General features: G+C 38.2%; 2 protein-coding genes across 4 annotated transcripts; both read left to right on the top strand.

The window, feature by feature from the left end:
• Positions 1 to 266: 266 nt before the first annotated feature.
• LOC140930521 (ubiquinone/menaquinone biosynthesis C-methyltransferase UbiE-like) lies at positions 267 to 8,239 on the top strand. 2 transcript variants are annotated; one of them, XM_073380242.1, is made up of 4 exons: positions 267 to 413; positions 1,242 to 1,429; positions 5,658 to 5,992; positions 6,803 to 8,239. In XM_073380242.1, exons 2-4 carry the CDS (start codon positions 1,368 to 1,370, stop codon positions 7,018 to 7,020), a joined length of 615 nt encoding a protein of 204 aa, XP_073236343.1. In that variant the 5' UTR covers positions 267 to 413; positions 1,242 to 1,367; the 3' UTR covers positions 7,021 to 8,239. The 2 variants fall into 2 exon arrangements, with proteins under 2 accessions (XP_073236343.1, XP_073236342.1); XM_073380241.1 differs by lacking the exon at positions 267 to 413 and having other exon boundaries at positions 1,032 to 1,429.
• Positions 8,240 to 10,332: 2,093 nt separating this feature from the next.
• Positions 10,333 to 22,046, top strand: LOC140930520 (SWI/SNF-related matrix-associated actin-dependent regulator of chromatin subfamily E member 1-like). 2 transcript variants are annotated; one of them, XM_073380240.1, is made up of 13 exons: positions 10,333 to 10,666; positions 13,790 to 13,839; positions 13,941 to 14,006; positions 14,601 to 14,678; positions 14,960 to 15,061; positions 15,825 to 15,854; positions 16,523 to 16,598; positions 17,604 to 17,668; positions 18,529 to 18,577; positions 18,710 to 18,820; positions 19,518 to 19,579; positions 20,397 to 20,498; positions 20,780 to 22,046. In XM_073380240.1, the coding sequence occupies exons 1-13, from the start codon at positions 10,552 to 10,554 to the stop codon at positions 20,894 to 20,896; spliced, it is 1,023 nt and encodes a 340-aa protein (XP_073236341.1). In that variant the 5' UTR covers positions 10,333 to 10,551; the 3' UTR covers positions 20,897 to 22,046. The 2 variants fall into 2 exon arrangements, with proteins under 2 accessions (XP_073236341.1, XP_073236340.1); XM_073380239.1 differs by having other exon boundaries at positions 13,787 to 13,839.
• The last annotated feature ends 72 nt before the right edge of the window (positions 22,047 to 22,118 follow it).

Raw genomic sequence — 22,118 nt, 5'->3', positions numbered from 1 at the left:
GAGGTTTTAATGAGTAATGTATAGCCGCATACTAGAACTGCTATTTGAACACGAGAATGCCATTTGATCATAAATGTTGAAATATAATTCCTACTTCTATAAACCGTCACGCGCTAAATAATACTGAAATACTGGCTTCATCTTTTTATGAGTCAGTTCCTATTCTGTGTTTTTAGTTCGGTTACGACAGACACAGCAATATTGATTTAATTTCATATGCTAATTATGGCGCCATGACCCACGTGGTTGTACTTTGGTCAAGTAAAAACCCGGTGTGTCTACACTCTGTGTACACTGGAAAAATGTTCAACTCTGTCTTCTTGGCTCGCGATTTTTTCTTCCATATATTCCAACAAGTTACCCGGCTTTAGTGAGAGAGCTCTAACAATGTCTAACTCTATTGAATAGTGCAGGTAGGTACTTTCATTTTTTCAAGTTGAAAAAATTTCTCATTTCAATACCGGCTTTAGCTCGCTAGCATATTGTTTAGCAATTTAGCATCAGACGATCCAAGGTCATTTCTATCGCCAATCATTCGTAGCCAAGTTTGAATTTTGATTATTAAAACTGGTATTTTATTGAACGCAGTACAGTTAGCAGCCTGAATATCAGCCACCTCTTCGAAGATTTGCGACTCGCGGAGATGGCTGAAATGCGGACTGTACCGTTCGATAAAACAGCCAAAGCCCCGTTAATACCCTGAGGGGGCCATTGAGAAATTGCAAGGGCTTTCTTTCCCCAGGAAAAAAAAGTAAACTGTGTCCGTATTAAGCGGGTGTCCGTAAAACTGGGATTGAAAAGACACAACATTTTTGAAGTGGAAGAGGAGATTGCGGTCTTGTTTAGCTCAAAGCCGGCCTTACCTGTTTGAACAGTTGTCATTCCGGACTAGTCTCTGTCGGCCCCGTACGTGAAACGGAAGTTAGGTGTTACAACCCCTGTTATAATCCGTAGCGTGCAATCACGTACACGTGCTTGGTGCGTGACGGGCAGATGGCGACTCGGGAAAATCCATGTCTCATAAAGAGTTTTTTACGAACCCTGTTAAGAGGAAAATGTGCGAGATTTTTTTGGATTTTTTTTTTTAAATTCTGGGCAATATTTGACATACATCGACATCAAGTCGCGTGCATTCTATATTTAAACCGTAACTAACACTTCGCTACGTCACGGCGCGTGTACCTTCTTGATCGATGTAATTTAATTATTGATGTTTTCTTCTGTATTTGGATTCGTAATAGCTGAAAGTCTGCGAAACAAACGATTACGTATAAGACATTTCTATCATTGGAGCGTCTACCAACGATCTCCTGACGTCTCTGAGTTTTGAACAGAACAGGAAAGCAAGATTTTTGAGCGATTGGTCGATGGAAAATATCACTGACTTCCTCATGCATGACGTAAAAACACAATCGTCAAAACATCGCAGGTGAGTTGCATTAGCTTGCGCTTGCAAGCGTAGCGTTTTGCTTTATCTGTTTCGTTTATTGACCAGTTATTTTATGTTTTATGGCTCTTCCTTTAAGCTTTTTGCAGTAGTTAAACTACATTTTACAAAGCATCTTACTTTGTTTCATCCTTTAATGTAACAACATACTAAAATAATTATAAATTACAAACGCATTGCGCTGTTTTGAGCCATCTTCTGTGATGTGTTGTGATTTCCTTCTTTTGCAAACCAAAACTTTGGATTGATTATCTTCAAACCACCTAACATTTGAATTTAAAGGAAAATATTCTTTTGTATACTAAGAGAATTTAATGGTTTAAAAGTTCTATTTCATTACAACGATACCTTATTACAATGTACATAACTCCAGACAACTGGTAATTCACACGTACGGACAGTTAACGGACGGTTAACAAGCTACCATCCAAAATGCTAATTGTCGCGTGGTCGCTTACGAGGAATAGCACCACAAGGGGTCTCTTGCAGAAGATGCCCAAACACATCTACATTTTGTAACAGAATTCACTACATGCAGTTTGTAAGTTACGATATATGTGTAGTTTCATGTTGTCGCTAAAAGTCACATTCTCTTGGTAGTGTGGCACATACATCGAGTATATACATCAAACCATGACTCAGTGGTCGTTTACAGAACTGTGAGGATAAAAACAGTAGAAAATTCTAAGGCCGTCATCCAAGAAAGTTTTCGCGGTCGCTTACGAGACGATCCAAACTGTAATGATTTCAGTGGGAAAAAATTCTTATTTTAGCTTATTTTGGATAGGTGGTCGCGGAAATGGTTGCTTACGAGAGGTGGTCGCACTCGAATGTTCGACTGTAAACATTTTATTTTTATTTATACGGTTTGCTCAAACTAGCAAAGACGAGAAGAAACGATCTATTGGCTTTGAACTGTCGTTTGATCAATGGTGCTTAGACTATCACGGTTCAAGTCTGATGTATTTTCTTTTCTCACATCATTTCTCATCAATTCAAGTACCTATACCATAAAAGTACAAAAAAGCTCTTCAACACGTGCTTGGAAAAACCAAAAGGTCAAATAGGTTTCATAGGTTTTTGTTTTTCCTTTCTGAGGATATTGCGATTTTAAGACTGGCAGTAAATATTATTGGTTTAAACTGACAATATTATTTTCTGAAGTGCCTGACAGTTATGACAGTTACTGACCCCGGTATTCTGGATTAACATTTTTTGCGTATTAGTTCAATGTAAATTGCTTACGCCTCGCAAAGATCAATTATTTCTTTTTATATCTATGGTTTACAGGCAAGACTATCGGATTTTTTTTTTTCAATTTCAAGCTTGCAGTCTGTTGCGGGTGTCCTGTTCTCGACTGTCAAGTTTTTGTACAAAAGCACAGCTGGAAATGAAAACGGCCTTCAAAAAGGCGCGATGAAGTGGCGATCAAAAAAGTTTTTTTTCAAGTTTGAAGTGAGCACGCAGATGTTAAGTACCTGTACTAATTTAGTAGTTTCGGGCAATTCGAAAGCCCAAGTACCTGAGCAGATTTAATCGATCTCACCAATACGGAAGTTTCCTACACGTGAAGTTTACTACGTGAAATTGGAACCTAGGATTCTGACAGCGTTAAAACCAAGGCCAAGGTGGCCGCGCATCTTGCAGGCATAATGCAATTCTTGCCCTTGACTCATAGGTGAGTCAATTCCAAGCATTCCTCGCCATCATGCCTCCGGCTTTTGTGAATGTATCCCAGGGAAGCGTAATTGCCATCAAAGGTGCCCCCGGGGCTGGGGAATCATTAATCATCGTTGAGTTTCCGCATATGGCATATAACGAGAACATAAGCATAAGCTTTCTTTAAAAAGAAATAAAAGTTCACTCTCCGCGTTGAAATCTCCATTAACCAGTAGTAGCCAGCGGTAAATAAGAGTAATCACGACCACGCGAAGGGCAGAACATTTTGGAGATTAGATCGAGAGCATCAGAGCTTCCTCTCCTCTCGCGTGCCTCCCTCGCGCGCCCTGTTTTTTTCTTGCGCCTAAATCACTTCAGTTTGTTGTTTTCTTTTGCAGGTTAGGGCTATTTTTTTTAAACCTCAGCGGGATTGGCATATTTACATAAAAAAAAAACAAGAATGAAATGACTTCTGGCAGGGGCCCATAATTATGGGCTCCTTGATTCAAATGTCATCGTGAATGAACCTGTTTGTGGAAATACACAGACAGGTTAAACTTGTGAAGTGACACTTGAAAGAAAGTTGATTTTCTTGTTTTGAGCGTTGGAGGTAAAATTGTGGACTGTCAAGACCTTTTACAGTGGGATCCATCCAAACAGAAATATCCGGAAACTGTAAGGTCTCGGATACTGCTCCGTTTTAGTTGATTTTCATTTAAAAATCAGTTGCAGTCATCCTCGGAGACCCAGGGGCAGTAAAGGAATTAACTGAGCTTATAAACGGCACATCATAACTCCATCGTTTTCATCTTGTAATTTTGCAAAAGCTCAATTGATAAAAATAAATTTAAAAACATTGTTTATTCCACTCTTTACAGTAAAAACATCGTTTATTCCACTCTTTACAGTAAAAACATCGTATATTCAACTCGTTGCAGTAAAATACAACTGAATTGTCAAGGGGTAAAATTAACAATTTCGATGCTATAATATCCAAATATTACGAAACTAGTCTAAAAATTTAAAGGTAATAGAATCATTCGCTCTTTTGGTTCTAGTGTAAGGGCGGAAAGACTTTTTCATGGCCAGATCTAAGATCATATGGTGCAATAATAACTTCATGACAAGTAACCTCCATGCAGAGATGAACCTGCGACTTATAGCAAATCGTCTTTTCTCAAGACTCTCAAGGCCAGAGAAGGACATGTACAGAGCTTCATCATAACTATAGTCTGGGAAAACAATCTTGAGGACTCGTTTTTGTATAGACTCTAACTTGACAGATAAGTACGCTGGAATATCTTGCCATGCCGGGACAGCATATTGATCTATTCTGACAGAGCACTTATAAATATTGATAATATTGCTGCCAGCTACACCAGCTCTTTTAATAACCCTTAAGGTATACAATCGTTTGGCGACTTTATCATATATATAATCAATGTGGTCGTTCCATTTAAGATCGTGTCTAATTTTCACACGAAGTAGTTTAAAGGTCGAAACACAATCTAACTGGTGATTTCCGATGCAATTAGGCTGTATAATATATTCGGATATTTCATGAAATTTATAGGCATTTCTTTACACTTCTGTGGATTTAACTTCATCTTATGTTCAATACAAAAATTATGTCTCTAACAGCCAAATTGGATGGAGTGACGTGGTAGTACTTCTAAAACTGACAAACTGTAGTATCATCTACGTATTTAGCTCTTATATTCCAGTCGCTTAACAGTCTATTTATCATAATTGAGAACAGTGTCACGCCCATCTTAGTCCCTTGGGTTATACAACCATGGGGGTGTCTCCACTCGTGATGCCCGGCCCATATCAGGGATTACGACTATTTTACAGCGCTGCGTCACTACACAAAGCCACAGTTGTGTAGAAGGCTATTTATGCCCAGTAAACTCAAATTCCATATAGATATTAATAGTACTTCACAAACAAGTGGGAAAAAAGTAGAAAAAATGTAAAAAGGCCAAGGCCAAAACGTTGACCTATATCATCATCCTCGTATTGGTGGAATGGGTCAAGTTCAATTTGTAGTGTTTTTTTTTTATAGTTTACATATGTCATATGTGAAATAAACCGCTGAGGCTCGTTGTGGCTAGAGTTTAAACATTTTGAAAAATTTTATCTCGTTTCTTCACAAAAAGCTAACGTGAAGCGATAGTTCGGCATTTTACGTTTCTACATAAACCCTATAAATCGTTGCGTCACGAAATATTGTGAAGGATGGTATTATAGACTGTTCCAGGCTGTTATAGCCTGTCCCGGAGAGAACAAAGGCGAAATATAGGGAGAAGCAGAAAGAAGAAAATTTATTTCGCCCCCTCTCTCTACGCCACTACCCCTCGATTGTTTTTTACTTCTGACTTCTCTTCACACCATTATTCCCGTGATCTCAGCGCCTGAACCAGGCTTTCAAATGGTGCTTTTGCAATACCTGTGGCTTGAAGTATATTAATTTTTTGGTATAAAGAGCCAGACGAACGTCTAACCAAGTCTTTGCCTCTGTCTCTGATAGCCTTCTCTTTCTTTCTGTCAGTTGCACGGATTACTTTGATGCAGCCGTCACAGAGGCGTTTCAGAAAAAGAGGTCATCCGTACGCATTCTGGATGCAGGTGCAGGAAAAGGTTTAACAGCATTCTACTTGCGTTCACTGGGTTACAACAACATTGACGCATTAACGGTGTCCAAAGAGAGACTGGATAATGCTGAAGGAAGTGGCCTCTACAGAAACCTACTTTACACACCACTCAAAGCACAGTCAACGCTTTGTGCGACGGGCGCGTTTGATGCCGTGATTTGCGCGGACGGCGTTTTTCCCAATGAAGTTAACCCTGATGCCTTGGACGAAATGTTGCGTCTTGTTAAGCCAGGTAAAGAAACAAAGCTTCAGTAGATTCCATGGGTTGTTACTGTTCGATTTCTTCTTTTATCATTACTATACTAACAAAAAATTCTCAAAACTTATTGGCTATAAGCTGTCCTGGTTTCAACATTAATAGGACAGTATAATTGAACGATACGCGCCATCGCGCACGCACTGGATAAAGTTTTACTAAAATTTTTGTCGTCCAATTCGTGATTAAACAAATCGGGACTCCAAGTAGGCAGTCGTCCGATTTTATAAATCACTCGTACGATTACAGACCTCAGTAATTGGACTCTGCTCAGTCCTGTTACCATTATGTAAAGTATAACAAACTGAATACGAAGCTGAGTTCTTTCACAGCTGGTTAGGTGGTCCAGCCTTACACGTTTATTTTGGACTCAAGAGAGCACTAGACTCAAACCGAGACCAAATCCCATATGCTGTAAATTATCATGATCACAATGAGTTCAGCAGCACAAATGGGAAAGGTACTATTACTGAGCCAGCAGCGGCGCGCTGACGAGTCCCAGCGAGGTTGGAGTAGTCGTCCACGCCTGCTTACAGGGCTATCAGGAGCCATCAGTTAGAGCACTTTTGCCCGCGAAAATGGAAGCTCCGTCTGTCTATGAGCGCATTCGAAGGCAAGGGTAAGATATCAAAAGGGAAAACTAAACTCCGTCAAGGGGTCAAAATTACCATTATTAGGTCTGTAGGTTTTTCTGACTGGTTTGCAGGTTTGTGGTACTCAAAAGACATTTGCTCTGTCCATGTGTAAAATTGTGTTGCGTTGTTATTTGTTTGTTTGTTTTTTCAGGTGGAATTGTTTGCTTCACTATGAACGCAGCTCAGTTTGATCTTCCCCACGACAGCGTCAGACTCAAATGCGAGGAACTGATTACCAGCGGAAAGTGGAAAATAATGTCCCAGGGAATAACATCCCTCGACACGGGAGAAGAAAACGATAACAAATATGACGAGTCTGTCTCCAGCGAAAGCTATGTTTTAGTTTTTATGGTTATAGATAACTTTTGAAATGAACACGGCCTCTGTTTTCACGCTCGTGGATACCAAAGGACAACTCATGATAATGAAAGAGTTTAAATTATCACAGCGTTTCAAGGAAAAGGCAGCGGTGAAGAGATAATTAAACTTCTCCAGTGACTGACAGATTGTAAACCCAGGTTTCGGGGAGTAACTGGGGTTTTTGCATTAATTTAGGACCTCGAACCGCGTTCTTCCTGATGCAAATCAATCAAGACGCTTTAAAAAGGCTAAAGTATGGTGATTTTCGTTGGACCCTTGGCCGAGAAGACCGTAGTCAGAAAATAATCAAGTTTTGTTGCTTCTGCCGCTTGTTAATAGAAGCCAGTCTTTCCGAAGAAATGATGAATAACAGTTTTCAATGATTGTAATATAGTACAATTTTTTACATAAAAAGCAAAGTAAACCACCGCCCTATTTCATCAGACATCGCTTAAAAACGATTGAGCGTTAGATAAGGCCGGTTGGGATTTCTCTTTGTCTTTATTATTTTACCTATTGCCAAGTTTTACGGGTTGCTCTGGGGTAGACTACGAGCATTCTTTCTTATTTCTTAGCCCGTCGAGGGAAACGCGCGAGACACGAAAATGACTACGCGCGCTATAGAAGGCGCAAGACGGGAGAGGCACTCGGAGGCACGAGGCTCTTTTTTCGACGCTCACGTGCGCGTAAAGAGAGATTGCTCGTAGTCTAGCTCCGGGGAAACCCGAGAGTGTTTCGGATTGTTCTTATGTTCCTGGCAATCATGGCACTCCCTTGGTCTCCATCGAATAATGATAAACAATAACTTCCTAGTAATAAATAATACTAACGATTGATTTTCTCTTCTTATTACTTGTCACGAATGAGATCTAAAGCTAGGATCTCCTTTTCTCATCCTGGTTCTTGTTATTAAATGGCTGCATAGTTATGGAAATGTTATTAATTGATAATGATAACTTGATATTTTGTATAAATACAAATATTTAATGGAACGGTTTTGATAAGCGCCGTCTAGTGCCTCGTACGTTATTTTATATTTTGTCAGAAGTCAGTAGAACTGGCAAAGACTTGAAATAATTGAAAAAGGAAATTAATATTATGGACCTTGAAGAAAAGTTTGAAGAAAGGTTTTTATTATCACAATATTTGTATGTTAATAATAATAATAATTATGTTGTATTGGCTGTTTGCTTCATCTGTACAATAAACCTTAACAGTATCCCAATTATTTCTCTTTGTTTTTTTAAAGCTTGGTATGATTTACTTATTTCCAGTATGACTTTAATTTGATGAAGTTTTCGTATGTGCACAAACCAAGAGCCATAACAGGACAGAGAGGGAGTCTAAGGGCGTTGGCCGGGATATCTTAATTTCAAAAAAGTTATTTTTAGAACTATGCGGACCATGCGGCTCTTGGCACAAACATATCTTCATGTTCTACGTCTATACTTAGGCCCCGGGAGACAGGCTCTTCCAGTTTTTTGAAAAATAAATAAGTACAATAAAGTTAAGTGGCTTCATAGCTCAGTTGGTAGAGCATCGCACCGGTAATCGGGAGGTCACGGGTTCAAACCCCGTTGAAGTCCTGAATTTTTTTCAGGCTTCTTTTCGCAATTGCATAAATTGCGTTCACTGCGACGATCGTTTCTTCATTTTCATTTCATTTCCGCAGTTCATATATGATTTATTTCATATATCATTAAATAAAGTTAAGTAATTTACATTTTCATTTAAAAGTATCTTTGCTGGAATAAGAATATTCCTCGCAGAAGCATCTAAATTTATTATTGTGTGGTTTCGATCCCATATCCAATGGTAGCTTCAAAACGCCTGCAAAACTGAACATAGTCTTAGACTTCTTCGTTTTCAAACCAGCCAGGCTATGTAGCATATGCAACGATGCGGAATGTTTTTTTGATGAAGGTTCTCGGTTAAATCTAAATACTACCAGCTACTACTCCACGGAATTAAGGTTTCTTAAAACGAATTATATCGGTTGATGATGTGGTCTCTGATATATGAAACGCACAACTGGAATTTAAAGTTGTGATCAATGGTTGTGATAATACATGTTTCGATAACATTCTAGACAAAATGAACGAGTTTCAGGAACCTCAGAAGATCATTATCTGTAAACTTCTGCTGATGAATCCTGCATGTGCAATCAGGCGCAGCAGTAAAAAGGCTCTTTTCAGCGGCTTCAAAGTTAAAAACATGGCTCTGCTCAACAATCAACAGTTTAATAATCTGACAGCTCTAAACAGCAACAAAGAAAGAACAGACAAATTTGCGTTCCCGACGTAGCAAATAAATTTTTTCTGTTCGTATCCTAATTGGAAAAGAAATTTCATTCCCTCGCCAACTTCAAAAGAGGCTGTCACCGGCCGCACTTTAAAGTTTTGGTGCGCAGGCCTTGATACCACAAACTTGTAATACCCACACAGTGACCAACTCCCCGGCTTAGGGGAAGACGAAGGACTTTTCCATCAACCACAATATATGTGCCCGGGGATACTCTCTATAATGGCCTATACGGGAAGGATCCGGCTCCTCCCGCAAGGGGTACCTTTTTGTGTATAAAAAGGTAGGGCAGATAATCTGTCATTTCAGCCTGCATGTTATGGCTGTGAAAAAGTAGAGAAAACGTTCTATTTTTTTATTTATTCATATTTAAAAGACAGTGATGGCATTTACAGCACGGTTAAGAGGAACGGCAAAGTTCTAAACTGTGAAAGGGGTCATGTAACATTTGTCAATAGAAGGTATACGAAAGGGGTACCTTATCTGCCAAAAATGTCATATACAGTAAAGTGGCTAGTAAGGGGCTGGAGCTCGGAGCTTTCGGGCACAAAACTTTGTTACTGTACCACTCCGGTAAACGGTCTTTGTGTGGGGGGTGGGTTAAAAGCCCCAGAGCTCCACCCCTTGCCCCGATCTCTGTCTGAGATTGCACTAGGAGCTTCTCAGCTTAATTTGTTAACAGGTCGGAAGTTAATGACTCCGTAACTTAAAAAGAATCGCAAGGATGTTCGTTGAGTGTAGTTTTCTTTCTGCTACAGCCGGTCCCGGCTAAAGGCCTCAACTCAAAAAAAAAAACGCCTGCCGCGCAAACTGTTGTTGGCAAGTTATTGTTACGTAGTGTGGATATTTTTTTAAAGTCTTTTCTGTCTTTTTCAATATCTCATTTATTGATCGCACTATTAGCAGGTGTATTAGCAACAGGAAAAACACACTGGTCCCCACAAATCTTGCCTGAGCCCGCAAGATGTCAGAGCCTACATGACACCATACATAAAGTACTTACTTCTTTCAGCATGTCAAATATGGCGGACAAGTTTTGATTCAAACTGCCTATCTTTTGTGTGACTTACTGTTATTACCAGCGCTCATTTTATTTTCTGAGTGGTCAAAAAAGAAAGTCGACTCATACCGGAAGACAAAAAGCCTGTCTAAAGAGGATTAAGTTTTGATGATCCTTGCATGACCCGCGCCATAGCATTGTGCACTGTGTGAAACGCCAGACATAACAAAGGATTCCACATGTCTTTGCCATTAGGCGCCTCGCCGCGTCTTAACCGTGATTACCGACAGTTTGGACAGAGTCCTTTGTCACAGCCGTTTCAGAGCGCTTCGGCTGCTGCAATGGCCCAAGCAGGTGAGAGAATTTTCTTTGAAATTAATTTTGGTTTCGAGTGCTTTGAAATATGTTACTTGTATTCTAATTAACAACATTATAGGGGCCGGAGGGTAAACTTGAGATTCCTATCGGCAGATAGTTGTTATCAAAGCCGAACGAAATTGAGAGTGAGCCTTCTAATTGTCTCATCAAAATTGTGCTAGGACTATACTATAAATTCAAGAGTCCTTTGTGGGTAATTTTGTTCATTTCATTGGGCATGATAACCTGAGCTTATGGTTGAGGTGAAGAAACCAACGCAATGTTTGCATCCAGTTCGTTTATATAATACTGTTAAAAAGTAAGTTGACAGTTTGTTGTGAGTCTCATTTCTCGATTCTTGATTCCTGTGTGAATCGAGAATCGAGAATTGAGAACAAGTTATCGAGAATCGAGTTGAGGATCGAGTCTCTCGAGTAAGAAAACAAAAGATTTACCCATGACTAATTTTACAATGACATAACACAACACGGCATGGTTTATTCGCATTAGTGACTGTAGTCTAAAGATTGAAACAAGACCAAGTTAAGCGAATGTTTCTTCAAGGACATCTGTATCAGGCCTCATTTCCTCAAATACAGTTTCCAATGCCTGCTCCAAATGCAAACAAACAGTGTATACACATGTACAAGAAAGAAAATGAATAATATTATGTTTTATTTTGTAAGGTCAAACCATTCTGGGCTTATCTGGGCGATGGGCATGATCATCATGATCAGCTGTAACATACACGTATGTCGGTAACTTGAGTAACCTGTGGCTCTAAAATTGCGTTTGTGATCCTTGAAAACTTTTGACAATCAATTTTAATTCTACCAAGAAATGTAGCGCATTCTTTTAAGTTTGAGTTCATCTCTCGTATTAAAAAATTGGGCCTTGTTTTTCTGCGATGAAACATGAGACGTGAACTTTTTTGTTGCCTAGTACATGACTGCAACTACCATGATGAAAAATTGCTTGATGTGAATTTCAAAAGCGAATTGTTTTGCATGAGACTATCACATTGTTTTTAAAGATCTTTAAAGTTTCTGAAGTTTTCTGAAGCTTTACATGTACTGTATGTTCAAATCAAAACTTTCATGTAAGCAATCACGTGTCATCACTCAATCAATCAATCAATACTTTTATTCAAGTGTCAAACTTACATAGCAGTAGAGGAACCATAAAAAGCTGAAGGGCAAAATATTTGTTGAGATAGGATGTTTTCGTTTTTAAGGATGAGCTCATCTTATCTTATTTATCATTTAGACCGGGTAACATAAGTTTACAATAGTAGACGGATTATCATAGGTAGGTCATTCATTTTTACTGAGATCACCAGAGGAAGAACTAGAAATAAGAACATGCCTAGCAGCAATTGAAATGGAGAAGAAGAAAAAGGAAATCGAGGGAAAAGAAAATGAATTGCGGGTGAAGGAAGAAGAGTTAAAACTAAAAGAAAGAAAAAGCGAAATTGAGAAAAAAGAAAACGAGTTAAAAGAGAAAGAAGAAAAATTAGAACAAAAGGCTAATGAAATAAAAAAGACCACAATGGAAGCCAAACGGCTGGCTGCCCAGCTCCAACTTATGGCTGGGCAGCTCGACCGTTTGGCTAACCACGTCCTTTCAGAAATAAAGAATGAATAATTTAAGACATCCAAGGATAAGTTAATTTATTGCAAAATTATTTATCTTAACTTCAATACAGCAATGTTAATTATTTTCAATGTAAAGATCCCTATGTTTTGTCTGTAAGATATATTTCGCACATCTTATAAGACTAACATGTGCTATTTCCAAAAAGAGAACTGAGCCCAAGTGTTGTATATTTCGTACCGTAATAAAAAGACAATTCATGTAATCTCTCATGAGTTATAAGTTCACTTCGTATTACAAGGTATGTGCTCCATTGCTGTCATCCTCCACTTCCTGTGTTATTCCTGTCTTTAATCAATCACTCCTTTCTTCATCTATCACTCATAGCTAGGTCGAAAAATCCCCTTTCCTATAACAGCAATCCTACATCTTGTACTGTTGGTTTTCCTCAACATCCCTCTTGTTTCCCCCTTTTTTTGCCGAGGCAGCTGAATTAAAATCAATAAATAATGTTATTAAAGGTTCTTAATACCAATACCCATTTCCCCTAAATCTCCCAATTTAAAAGTTAACAAATATTACCACCCTGTCCCCCATCCCTAAAACAGGATTGTAACATCCCCAAGATTAGAAAATAAAATGAACTCCATACAACCAAGCAGTCTAAGATTTAATAAGCTCCATGCAGCTGTGCAATCAATCTAAAACTGGTTTCTAATCCTGCCATAACAATGACAAGGGTACGTAATGACTACTATAATGAACCACTGTATAGTCTTGCAGCAATGGAAGTTTTACTAAGCTACACCTGTTGATGGTTACCACGTGCCTACTGGGTAAATGCCACAAAACTACACAAGCAGAATGTTGGAGCATTATAAGCAAGCCCCTCGTAAAATGATGAACTGAACTGTGCATTGGCACTTAGTTGTTGTTGTTATTATTATTAATATCATAAGTTTATACACAAGCCCCTTGAGACCCCCTCCACCGCCTTAGTGCATGTGGGATCCAAATAAAGATACATTAATGCATGTGTCATTTTCTGAACTCTTGTAGTCATTACTGAACTAAAGTGTCTTCTATGAACTTTGTCGTCTTGAACTATGTGTCTTTATTGGATTATTTATAAAAAAAATAAAATAATGATAATAATTTAAGTTAATTATTTTTATTACTGTTATTAGTAAGATAAGTGTATACATACATGTATACCCGTTGAGATCCCCTTCCCCTGCCTTTACGCATATGGGATCCAAATAAAGATATATATACTCATGTAGTTGTTAATGAACTTAAGTGTCCTTTATGAACTATGTTGTCTTCACTGAACTATGTTGTCTTTATTGAGCTATTAAAATAAGAAAAATTTGGCAAGTAGAATTCCAAAGACAAGCCAAAAAATTAAAGCATCGTCAAGCGCTTTGAGACTTTCTTTACACACTGTCGGAGCAATGGGTATGTGGTGCGAATATTATATACTGTTATGCAATGTCATTGTTTTCTCATCTATTTCATCCTTAGCAGCAAGATTTCGTCCCCCTTATCACCCAAATCCTCAGGCCATGATGACACAGGTTTGTTTCATTATCATTTTTGCTGTCATTTTAAAGTGTTTGGCCCCATGTGCAGAAAAATGTCAATGTACTTACCACCGACTATTTGAATTTAATTTTAGACACCAAATCAATGGGGACAGATTGGCTATGGGCAGCCTAGATTTACTCAAAGATATATTTCACCCGTAAGTATAGAGGATTGCTGGAAGTCATAAATGTTACTAGACTTAAATGAGCAGGAGACAAGGTCCTTGCTCTTCCTTTCTTTTAGTTTAGTGCATGAATTTGTTTTTTAGTAAGCACTGGATCCTTTCTTGCACTGTTTTTTACCATGTTTAATCGCTGTTAACAACTGCAGTGCTTAGTGGAGGTGGGTGCTCAGGATGTCCAGGATCCCACTTTTGACAAAGCCAGTCCTTAGACAGAGTCATACCCTCTTGGCTGGTAAACCTGTGCCCTCCAGCCATAAGCCCCTATGCCAATGGAACTAGGTACCTGTCATACTGATTACCAGTGGAAAAATAAGAGGGGAGGGGTGGGGGTAAATTCCTGATCCAAAGGCTAAATGAAGCAAGTGGCTGCCAGGAAAATGCTGTACTCAGCACATGGAGCTGATGCCAGCAAGGCTGACTGCGCTTGAGCAACCCAACTGGCCGCTGATCAACAACAAGAGGTGGCACTCCTTGTTGTTAACTGCATTAACTGAAATTAACATCATGTTGTTTTTCTCTATTTAATAGAACTTTGCTGATCATTGTAGTGCTTTATTTTCTTGACAGACGTCCGATATTCGTATTCCAAAGCCACCAAAACCTCCGGAGAAACCGTTAATGCCATACATGAGGTATAGCAGGAAGGTGAGCTTAAAAGACATGGCTTTTTAAAAGTTATGTTAGTTAAAATCTTAAAGGTTTATCCTTGTTCAGATTATATGGCCATTGTGCAGAAGTGGCCATTGGAGAAGCTGGCCTTTACATGTATCATGGGTAGTCTCGTAAAATGCGAGTTTTCTAGAGCCAGTTAAAACAACCACCAAAATCTCTTAGTTCTAAGAACATTTGCTGTTATAATGATCTTAATTAAAACTCATCAACACTGCCCTAATTTCCATTTTTATTTTCTTTGCAATTCCATTAAGGTTTGGGACCAAGTCAAACTTCAGCATTCAGAGTTGAAATTATGGGAAATTGGAAGAATCATTGGACAAATGTGGAGAGATTTGAGTGATGAAGAAAAGCAGGTACAAGGTTGAACTTGAATATCTATAATGTAGCAAAAAAAGGTTGGTTTTTGTGTATTAATTTTTAGAAGTCCAAGAAACCTTATTTTGTTAGGTTTGAGAAGTTGATTCACTTTACAAGAGTTAAAGAACTAGTTTACTATCTTAATGGTGAAATCACTTGAATCAGGTTGATGTTGTTTTCCTTCTGATAAAATTAATGCAAGATGGATTGTAAGAACAACGTCAAGCTTTATTTGCAGGACCATCCAACTACATACAGTATTGCAAAAGCTATTTTTATTTAGGTTTTAAGAATAACAACTAAACTTTTATCACCAGACAGTTAAGCCACCGGTACTTTGTTAATAATTTGTCGCAAAAGTCAAAGCAAACTGAGGGCATACAACGAGTCCCTCTAAAGGGAGGGGACAGGGGGTATATATGTCCCTAGTCTCTGAATTACAAATATGCTAATTTTGTGTTTTGAGAAATAGGCCATGTCCCTGTCGGCATTTAACCCTGCCCCACTTCATCTAGTATTATGTCGCTGTTTCATGGCCATGTTGCTTGTCAGAATTTTACCCTGACAATGCCTCCACAGTGTCCATCAGGAAGTTGAAAATCTAGTGAGAGGCCTTCAAAATTTACTATTAGTTCCACAGCCAGGGTAGTGAAGTGTACCAAACGGGTGTTCTGGAGGGCAGTGGGTTTGAATTCTGTTTGGGAGTCCATTTTTTCTTAGTCCCATTCTTTGCCAATAATTCTTTTTTTTCTCTTTTAGGAGCATATGGATGAATATGAAATTGAAAAGGTGAAGTAAACACTGACAGTGAAAACATGTGCTTGAATTACAATGGCACTTTTTCTCGTGACTGTCTTAAATTTGTTTTTTGATCCATTTCCTGTACATGTCGTGCCAGAAGGTGCATAAAGCAGTTTTGAGAATATTTTTCATTTTGCCATACAAAACATACCGTATTTCCATGAACAATAGCCAGGGGTGATTATTTCTTTTTTCACACAAAATTAGGGCGATTGTTCGAGGGAGGTGATTGTTTCAAATATTGCTCACTGGAAGTCGTGCCTTAATATATTTAGAATATTTTATTTATTATTTTTCCATTAAATAAAAAATAATCACATCAAATAAACTGAACATGGGTTTTTTTTAAGTGTTGCAAATTTCGTTCCTTGATTCAGAGCTTGAATCTCACTGATCAGTTTTTACAAGGAGGGGATAAAAGAGAGAGAAGATGGCAAGAGGGGCGAAGGGGGCGATTATTCGAGGCAGTTATTTTAAATATTTCCGTCAAACGGGGGCGATTATTCGAGGGACGGCTATTATTCGAGGAAATACGGTATATTGATATGTGCAGTGTTATAAGAATGCATGGTATTGCCCATTCCCTTTCAGAACGTTGTTCTTCTTACCCTTGCTGAATAGTGTGGAATTGATTTGTTTTCCCCCTTATATCTTAGCAAGAGTACAATGAAGCGATGAAGGCATATCACAACTCTCCTGCTTACCAAGCATGGATTGTAGCAAAAGGACGAGGTAAATAAGTGCCTTTTCAGTCAAGTTACATTGAATGGTATAATGTCAAACATTTTAAGCCATCTCTGAAATCAACACATGCAATCGATACTGTAGTTTTAACTAGTTTTTTGAGAATCTTGATGAATTCCTGTGGTTTGACCAGTTTTGAACTTATAACATTAGCATACTGGTTATGCCAGTTTAAGTGCATTTGTATGTACACTGTTTATTCTATGGTGCATCTTGAGTAGTTCCTACTAGACACTTTTACTGCCTGCTGATGCAAAAAAGAACAAAACTATTGTATTTTATCACTTGGTTCAAATTTCTTGCTGATTTGGCCAAACACATTGATGATGATGGTGTTGGTGATGTACATGATAATTATACATGTCTCACACCACCTTGAAAGACTCTGGATTAAACTGCATGTCTCATCTTTGCAGAAATCAGCACTTTTTGGTACAGCTAATACAATCATGATGTATAATTCTGCAAAAGGTGCTTTCTGTCTGAAGTCATTGATTTGACATAGAGAGCACATACTATAACTGACACGAATTCTAGGATCAACGTTTACTGTGCAAAGTAGGGAATGATGATGATAACAATAATAATAATGATAATAATAGTAATAGTAATAATAAATTATGATAATGATAAGTCTGATTCATCACTCAGGAAGAGTTAAAAGTGTGATGGTTTTTATTTTTGGCTGCCATGTCATAAGAGTGCCAAACAAAGCTGAGAGGCCAAGGCAAAAGCCCCAAAACCAGAAAAAAAAAACATTCAAATTTCTTTGTCATTTTCTAATATTGTATGTAGTCATTTCTTAAGGCAGAGGAAGAGCCCTTTTGTACATCAAATGTTCCCATTTCTATTAAACAATGCCCTACTCTGAAAAAGTTATGGAATGAACACTGTACATGTATCTAGCACATGGATGCCGCAAACTTTGGACAAGGACTGTTGGTTTGTGGCCTTTTTTTTGTTTTAACATGATATTTGACTTGTTGATTGCAGCCCAAGCTGCCCTCCAGGAGCAACAAGCTATGGAAAGAGCAATGATGGGTTCAATGCCTTTTGGGGTAATGTCTTATTCTTTTAGTTTTTCCTAACTTACAGCTTGTTGTCTGTACTTTATGGAAATCTGTTCTTAGTTGCAGTGTAGTGATTATTAATTATTTTTACCATTGTAGAATGTTTTTACAATACAATAGCCTGTGTTTCAGTCACAAGAGAAATATGGAACACAAAATAGAGCATTGCTCAGGGGCACACAACAACGGTTTCCTCCAAAATACATTGAAAACACTTTTTAAGCTCACCAGAGTACTTTTAGATCTCTAGAAATGCATTCTAAGCAACGCTACAAAATTTTTATCTGTTTGGTCGTCCTTGGGGAACTGAAGTCTTTTCGAATGGGGCTTCAGTATTATTTTCCCGAAAATTTTAGGTGCAATTTAACGGTTTACGAAAGTGGGAATTTTTCTGATTCCTCTGTCCATCACATTTTAGAATCTGAAAATTTTAGGTTTCCTTTTTCTAAGAAAAATAGTGTAACCTGGGTGGTAAAAAGTGAAAAATTAAACTTCAGAAAATCGAAGGGAATTTATTAGATAAGCTTCGAAAATTGTACTTGAATGCAACGTTTATTTTAAAAATTCTTAGCCGTCTTCAAGCAAGAGAAAATTCAAGGCAATACTTGGTTCTCTGAACAGATATTTTTACCGAAAACAGTCATTGCGTGCCACTGTTTGCTTTCAAGAAAGAAGGACGTCTTTTTTGCTTGGCTTTATGTTTCTCATGCAGTTACTATGCAAGCTAATACTGTGACATGTCTCATCATACGGGTTTAGAAGATCCACTAGTTTAAATGGTTATTATCCACGTAGTATGTTCTGATAGTTTATATCAAGCTTACGTGCAATTTCTCTGTTTTTTCCAGAAATTAGACGATGCCAGGTTTGGCATTCAGCCTGTGGATGACGATGATGGTAAGTACTTAATATATTTTGCCCGCTTTGGATTCTACAGAAACAATCTTAGATTTATATTGATTTATATTTAGGTATTTTAATTTACTGTGTTGTAATCTAACCAGTAACTGTTGTTCACTTTTTTGCCAGATGAGGATGACTCGTTTTCTGTCAAGCACGTATCAGCTGCTCGCTTTCATCGAAATCACAAATTAATGGCTGAGATATTTAGTGATACAGTCGTAAGAGATGTTCGAACAGGTATGAATAATCTTTTTTTATTTCCCAGCTGGGCCCGGTTCCTGAAAGGCCAATTAGCGCTAATCCAGGATTAAAATTTTGTTCCGTTTTTGCATCTTACCTTCCTATGCATTGTTTGGAGTAACATTTTGTGTTATCATTACTGTATCTCGGAGTAAAGGCTGAACAGTATTTTGTAAGCTTAAGTTGCATGTTCTCAGATAAGAAAACCTTGCTTAAAATTGAACCGGGCCCAGGTGTGACAGGATTCATTTAACTAAAGTAAATTCCCTCTCTGTTTATTAGCAGGAAAAAGTATAATTGTTACTCAGTGCCACCTGTTAGAATAGTATTTAATTTAATCAAACTTATTGATAAATGAAACTGGAAAAAATAGATATCGCTTGCGGATAAAAACTCTACTTCTCGGATTTGATACGTTGCAGTTTTTTGTTTCCCTCCGTTGCTTAAAAAAGGTTATTATTTGGCGCTGGCTATCCGTAGCTTTGGCTTTATGCTAACATTATTCACATCAAAATTGGTGAAGTTTAGCTGATACATTTTGAGTATTATTCATTTCTACCTTAATAATTACCATTTAATAATACGTTGGGTTTGGTTAGGAAGAACACACATTTTTCGTTTAATCTTTGGGTTTATAAATAATTTACAAATATTAATTTCTTAACTTGCTCTGTAACCGTTTTGATATTTTTAGTGGTCACCAAGACCCGTCTGGGAGTCTTAAAACGCCAAGTCCAGTCTCTGATTGCACACCAGGTAACTTTGCATAAGCTTCCCTACTCAAGAAGAGAATTAAGTTCTGTAGAAATCCATTCCTTTACTTCAGTAACCTTACCACTCGTCTGCTACGCAACTTCCCCCCCCCCCCCCCACCCCCTCCTGTGTAAAGAACTTTGGAGGCCACTTTATTTGTACGAGAGCAAATATTATAAGCACGTGAAAGTTGAGCAACTCCAGCTATTAGAACTCTGGCCTTGCCTCTCATTCCTTTTCCAGGCGTCATGAACTATCTTGAAAATCTGTCCATCGATAACATCACGTGATAGACAGTTAGTGGGAGGAATGTGTGGCGAATGTGTTTAATATTTTGTCACGTGACAGTGTTCCATCGTCAAAGAGTTCTTTAAGGGGCTATTCACATGATACCGGAATGACTTTCATTCTGGATTGAGTTCATTCCATCTCCTTATTTTTACCAAAACGACACCGAGTTCCTGTACAAGTCATTCCGGAAAGCGCTCACGACGGTTTTCAATCCGAAATTCTTGTTCTGGTGCGACTTTTCATTCTGATTGCATGTAAACTGAAGACAAACTTTGTTCCGGATTGAAAATCGCAAATCGTGTAGTTTGGAGCGAGTGACGCTACTTATCTGATCTGGAGCAAAAACCACGCGAGGGAGAACGCCTTAAGCTGAGCCGTTCGATTTTATCACTTGAATACAGCACGAGCGTTACTCTGGAACGAAACTCATTCCGGAATGAAAATCATCCCGGTATCATATAAACAGCCCCTAAAATCCCTCTCTCATGTTATAAAATTGCTCTTAACATGTAAATTTCTTTTGCGCTAGAAAAAACTGGAGAGTGAACTGCAACAAATAGAGGAGAAATTTGAGAGTAAAAAACGGAAGTTCAATGATGACAGCGAAAAATTTAACGACTCTCTTAAGAAGGTAAAGTTTGTTGTGCTTCCTTTCAGTCGTGTTTCAGCTTGTTTGACAGCTGTGCGGGAGACCGAAATCCCGTCACCCACAAATTAATCCTTCCATCTATCGGGTCCACGTGTAAACGTGCAAAAGAACACTAAAAACTATTACGTAGAGCTAAAAACAATTTTGTACGTGATGCAGTCGCCAATACTTCAAGTGAAATGCGGTTTAAGTCTAGGGCCACTTGACTGTAAAGTTTGTTAAAAAATTTTCCTTCGCAAACTCTTTCTGTTCTTTTTTTTTAGTTGTGTGAGCCTCCAGCTGAAAAGAGGAGCGAAGAAAAGGAAGTGAATTCAAGCAAGACCAGTGAAAAAAACAGTGATTTATCTACGCAAGGGGAAAGTAAACCAGCCACGACCTGACATCTAGTGCGCTTGCTCTCTGTTACTCAACCACTGGACATGTAAATACCTGATAGGTTACTCAAACTGGCTTAGTTGTAATGGAGAAAAGTACTTTTGTTTCCCCGTCGTTCCACAGAAAGAAACGTCCACAACGAAAGTTATCATTGTCAATATGTAATTTTTTTTGCCATTATTCATGACAGTAGTCCAAACATGATAATCGTTAGTAACTTTGAAGATTTGTCAGTCTCAACGCTCGTCTGAGAAGAAATCGCGTAATTTGGCGCCTTCGGCAAAGAGTGGTTTTCGCTGAAATCTAAACACCTTCCGTTTATGAGTATTCCCTTCAAGTTTTTCGGAATAGACTATCTTAATAAGAGCCTGTATGTTCTTCTTTTCCTTTTCTAGCTCGAAAGCCAAGAGTACCTCACGAGCAAGGTTGTAAAGTAACTGTAGATCAGACAAAACGTTGTTAGAACTTTTTTCTCCTAATTAACTCTTTTCTTAAATGAAAAAGAAAAAAGCAGAAATCGAGTTTCTTTACAAAATCTTGCCCTGGGAGGTATTAACGTTATGAAAACGTAGCGAATAGCATCATCAAATTTCCTTTTCGCGGTGAAAAGAGACTGCAAAGTACTGCTGGTAGTAGAACTAGTAGAAGTAGGTGATGTCATTAGTGTACGAAAAAGTTTGTGGACAGATGAAGGCATCGTTATTTTAGCTTATGTTAGTTGCATAAATTATGATCGTGCGTGTGAATGTAGTCCAGGACCCGGTTGTTCAAAAGATGGATAGCACTATCCACTGGATAAATCACTATCCAGTGAATGAGTATTAGGAAAAACAATTGCGTTATCCAGTGGATAGAGATTTATCCGATGGTTAGCGTTAAACTTATCCACCTTTTTAACAACCGGGGCCTGGTCAACAAAGATTTGGTTTTATTAACTGAACTGATTTGATAAGGTAGATTGGCCACCGTGAGGCCAATCTATTAAAACTAAGTCTTTGTATTCACTCCCATAACCACCGCATCTATAATTTCTTCATTTTTCTGTCGTCCTTAACAGTCTTGTGGGCCACAGTTTGTACATAGACAGGCAGAAAACGATGGAAATAACTGTTTCGATTCTTTGTACAAAAAAAAAACTATAACAAACTACGTAAACTTGTCTGAGTTTTTTTTATTGTCGTAAATTTTCTTCTTTTAAGTATAAGGAAGATATCTTGGGCAGCAGGA

Source organism: Porites lutea, chromosome 3, assembly GCF_958299795.1.
Source record: "Porites lutea chromosome 3, jaPorLute2.1, whole genome shotgun sequence".
NCBI classification, from domain to species: Eukaryota; Metazoa; Cnidaria; class Anthozoa; order Scleractinia; family Poritidae; genus Porites; species Porites lutea.
Note: the sequence above shows the minus strand (reverse complement) of the source record. Positions and strands in the feature narration are given on the sequence as shown.

Excerpts from the sequence above, each read along its gene's own strand:
- LOC140930521 (XM_073380242.1), top strand. The coding sequence starts at position 1,368 with ATGGAAAATATCACTGACTTCCTCATGCATGACGTAAAAACACAATCG. Across the intron at positions 1,430-5,657 it reads CAATCGTCAAAACATCGCAG|TTGCACGGATTACTTTGATG; the intron begins GTGAGTTGCATT and ends TCTTTCTGTCAG. Across the intron at positions 5,993-6,802 it reads GTTGCGTCTTGTTAAGCCAG|GTGGAATTGTTTGCTTCACT; the intron begins GTAAAGAAACAA and ends TTGTTTTTTCAG.
- LOC140930520 (XM_073380239.1), top strand. The coding sequence starts at position 10,552 with ATGTCTTTGCCATTAGGCGCCTCGCCGCGTCTTAACCGTGATTACCGA. Across the intron at positions 15,062-15,824 it reads TGAGTGATGAAGAAAAGCAG|GAGCATATGGATGAATATGA; the intron begins GTACAAGGTTGA and ends TTTCTCTTTTAG. Across the intron at positions 20,499-20,779 it reads TTAACGACTCTCTTAAGAAG|TTGTGTGAGCCTCCAGCTGA; the intron begins GTAAAGTTTGTT and ends CTTTTTTTTTAG.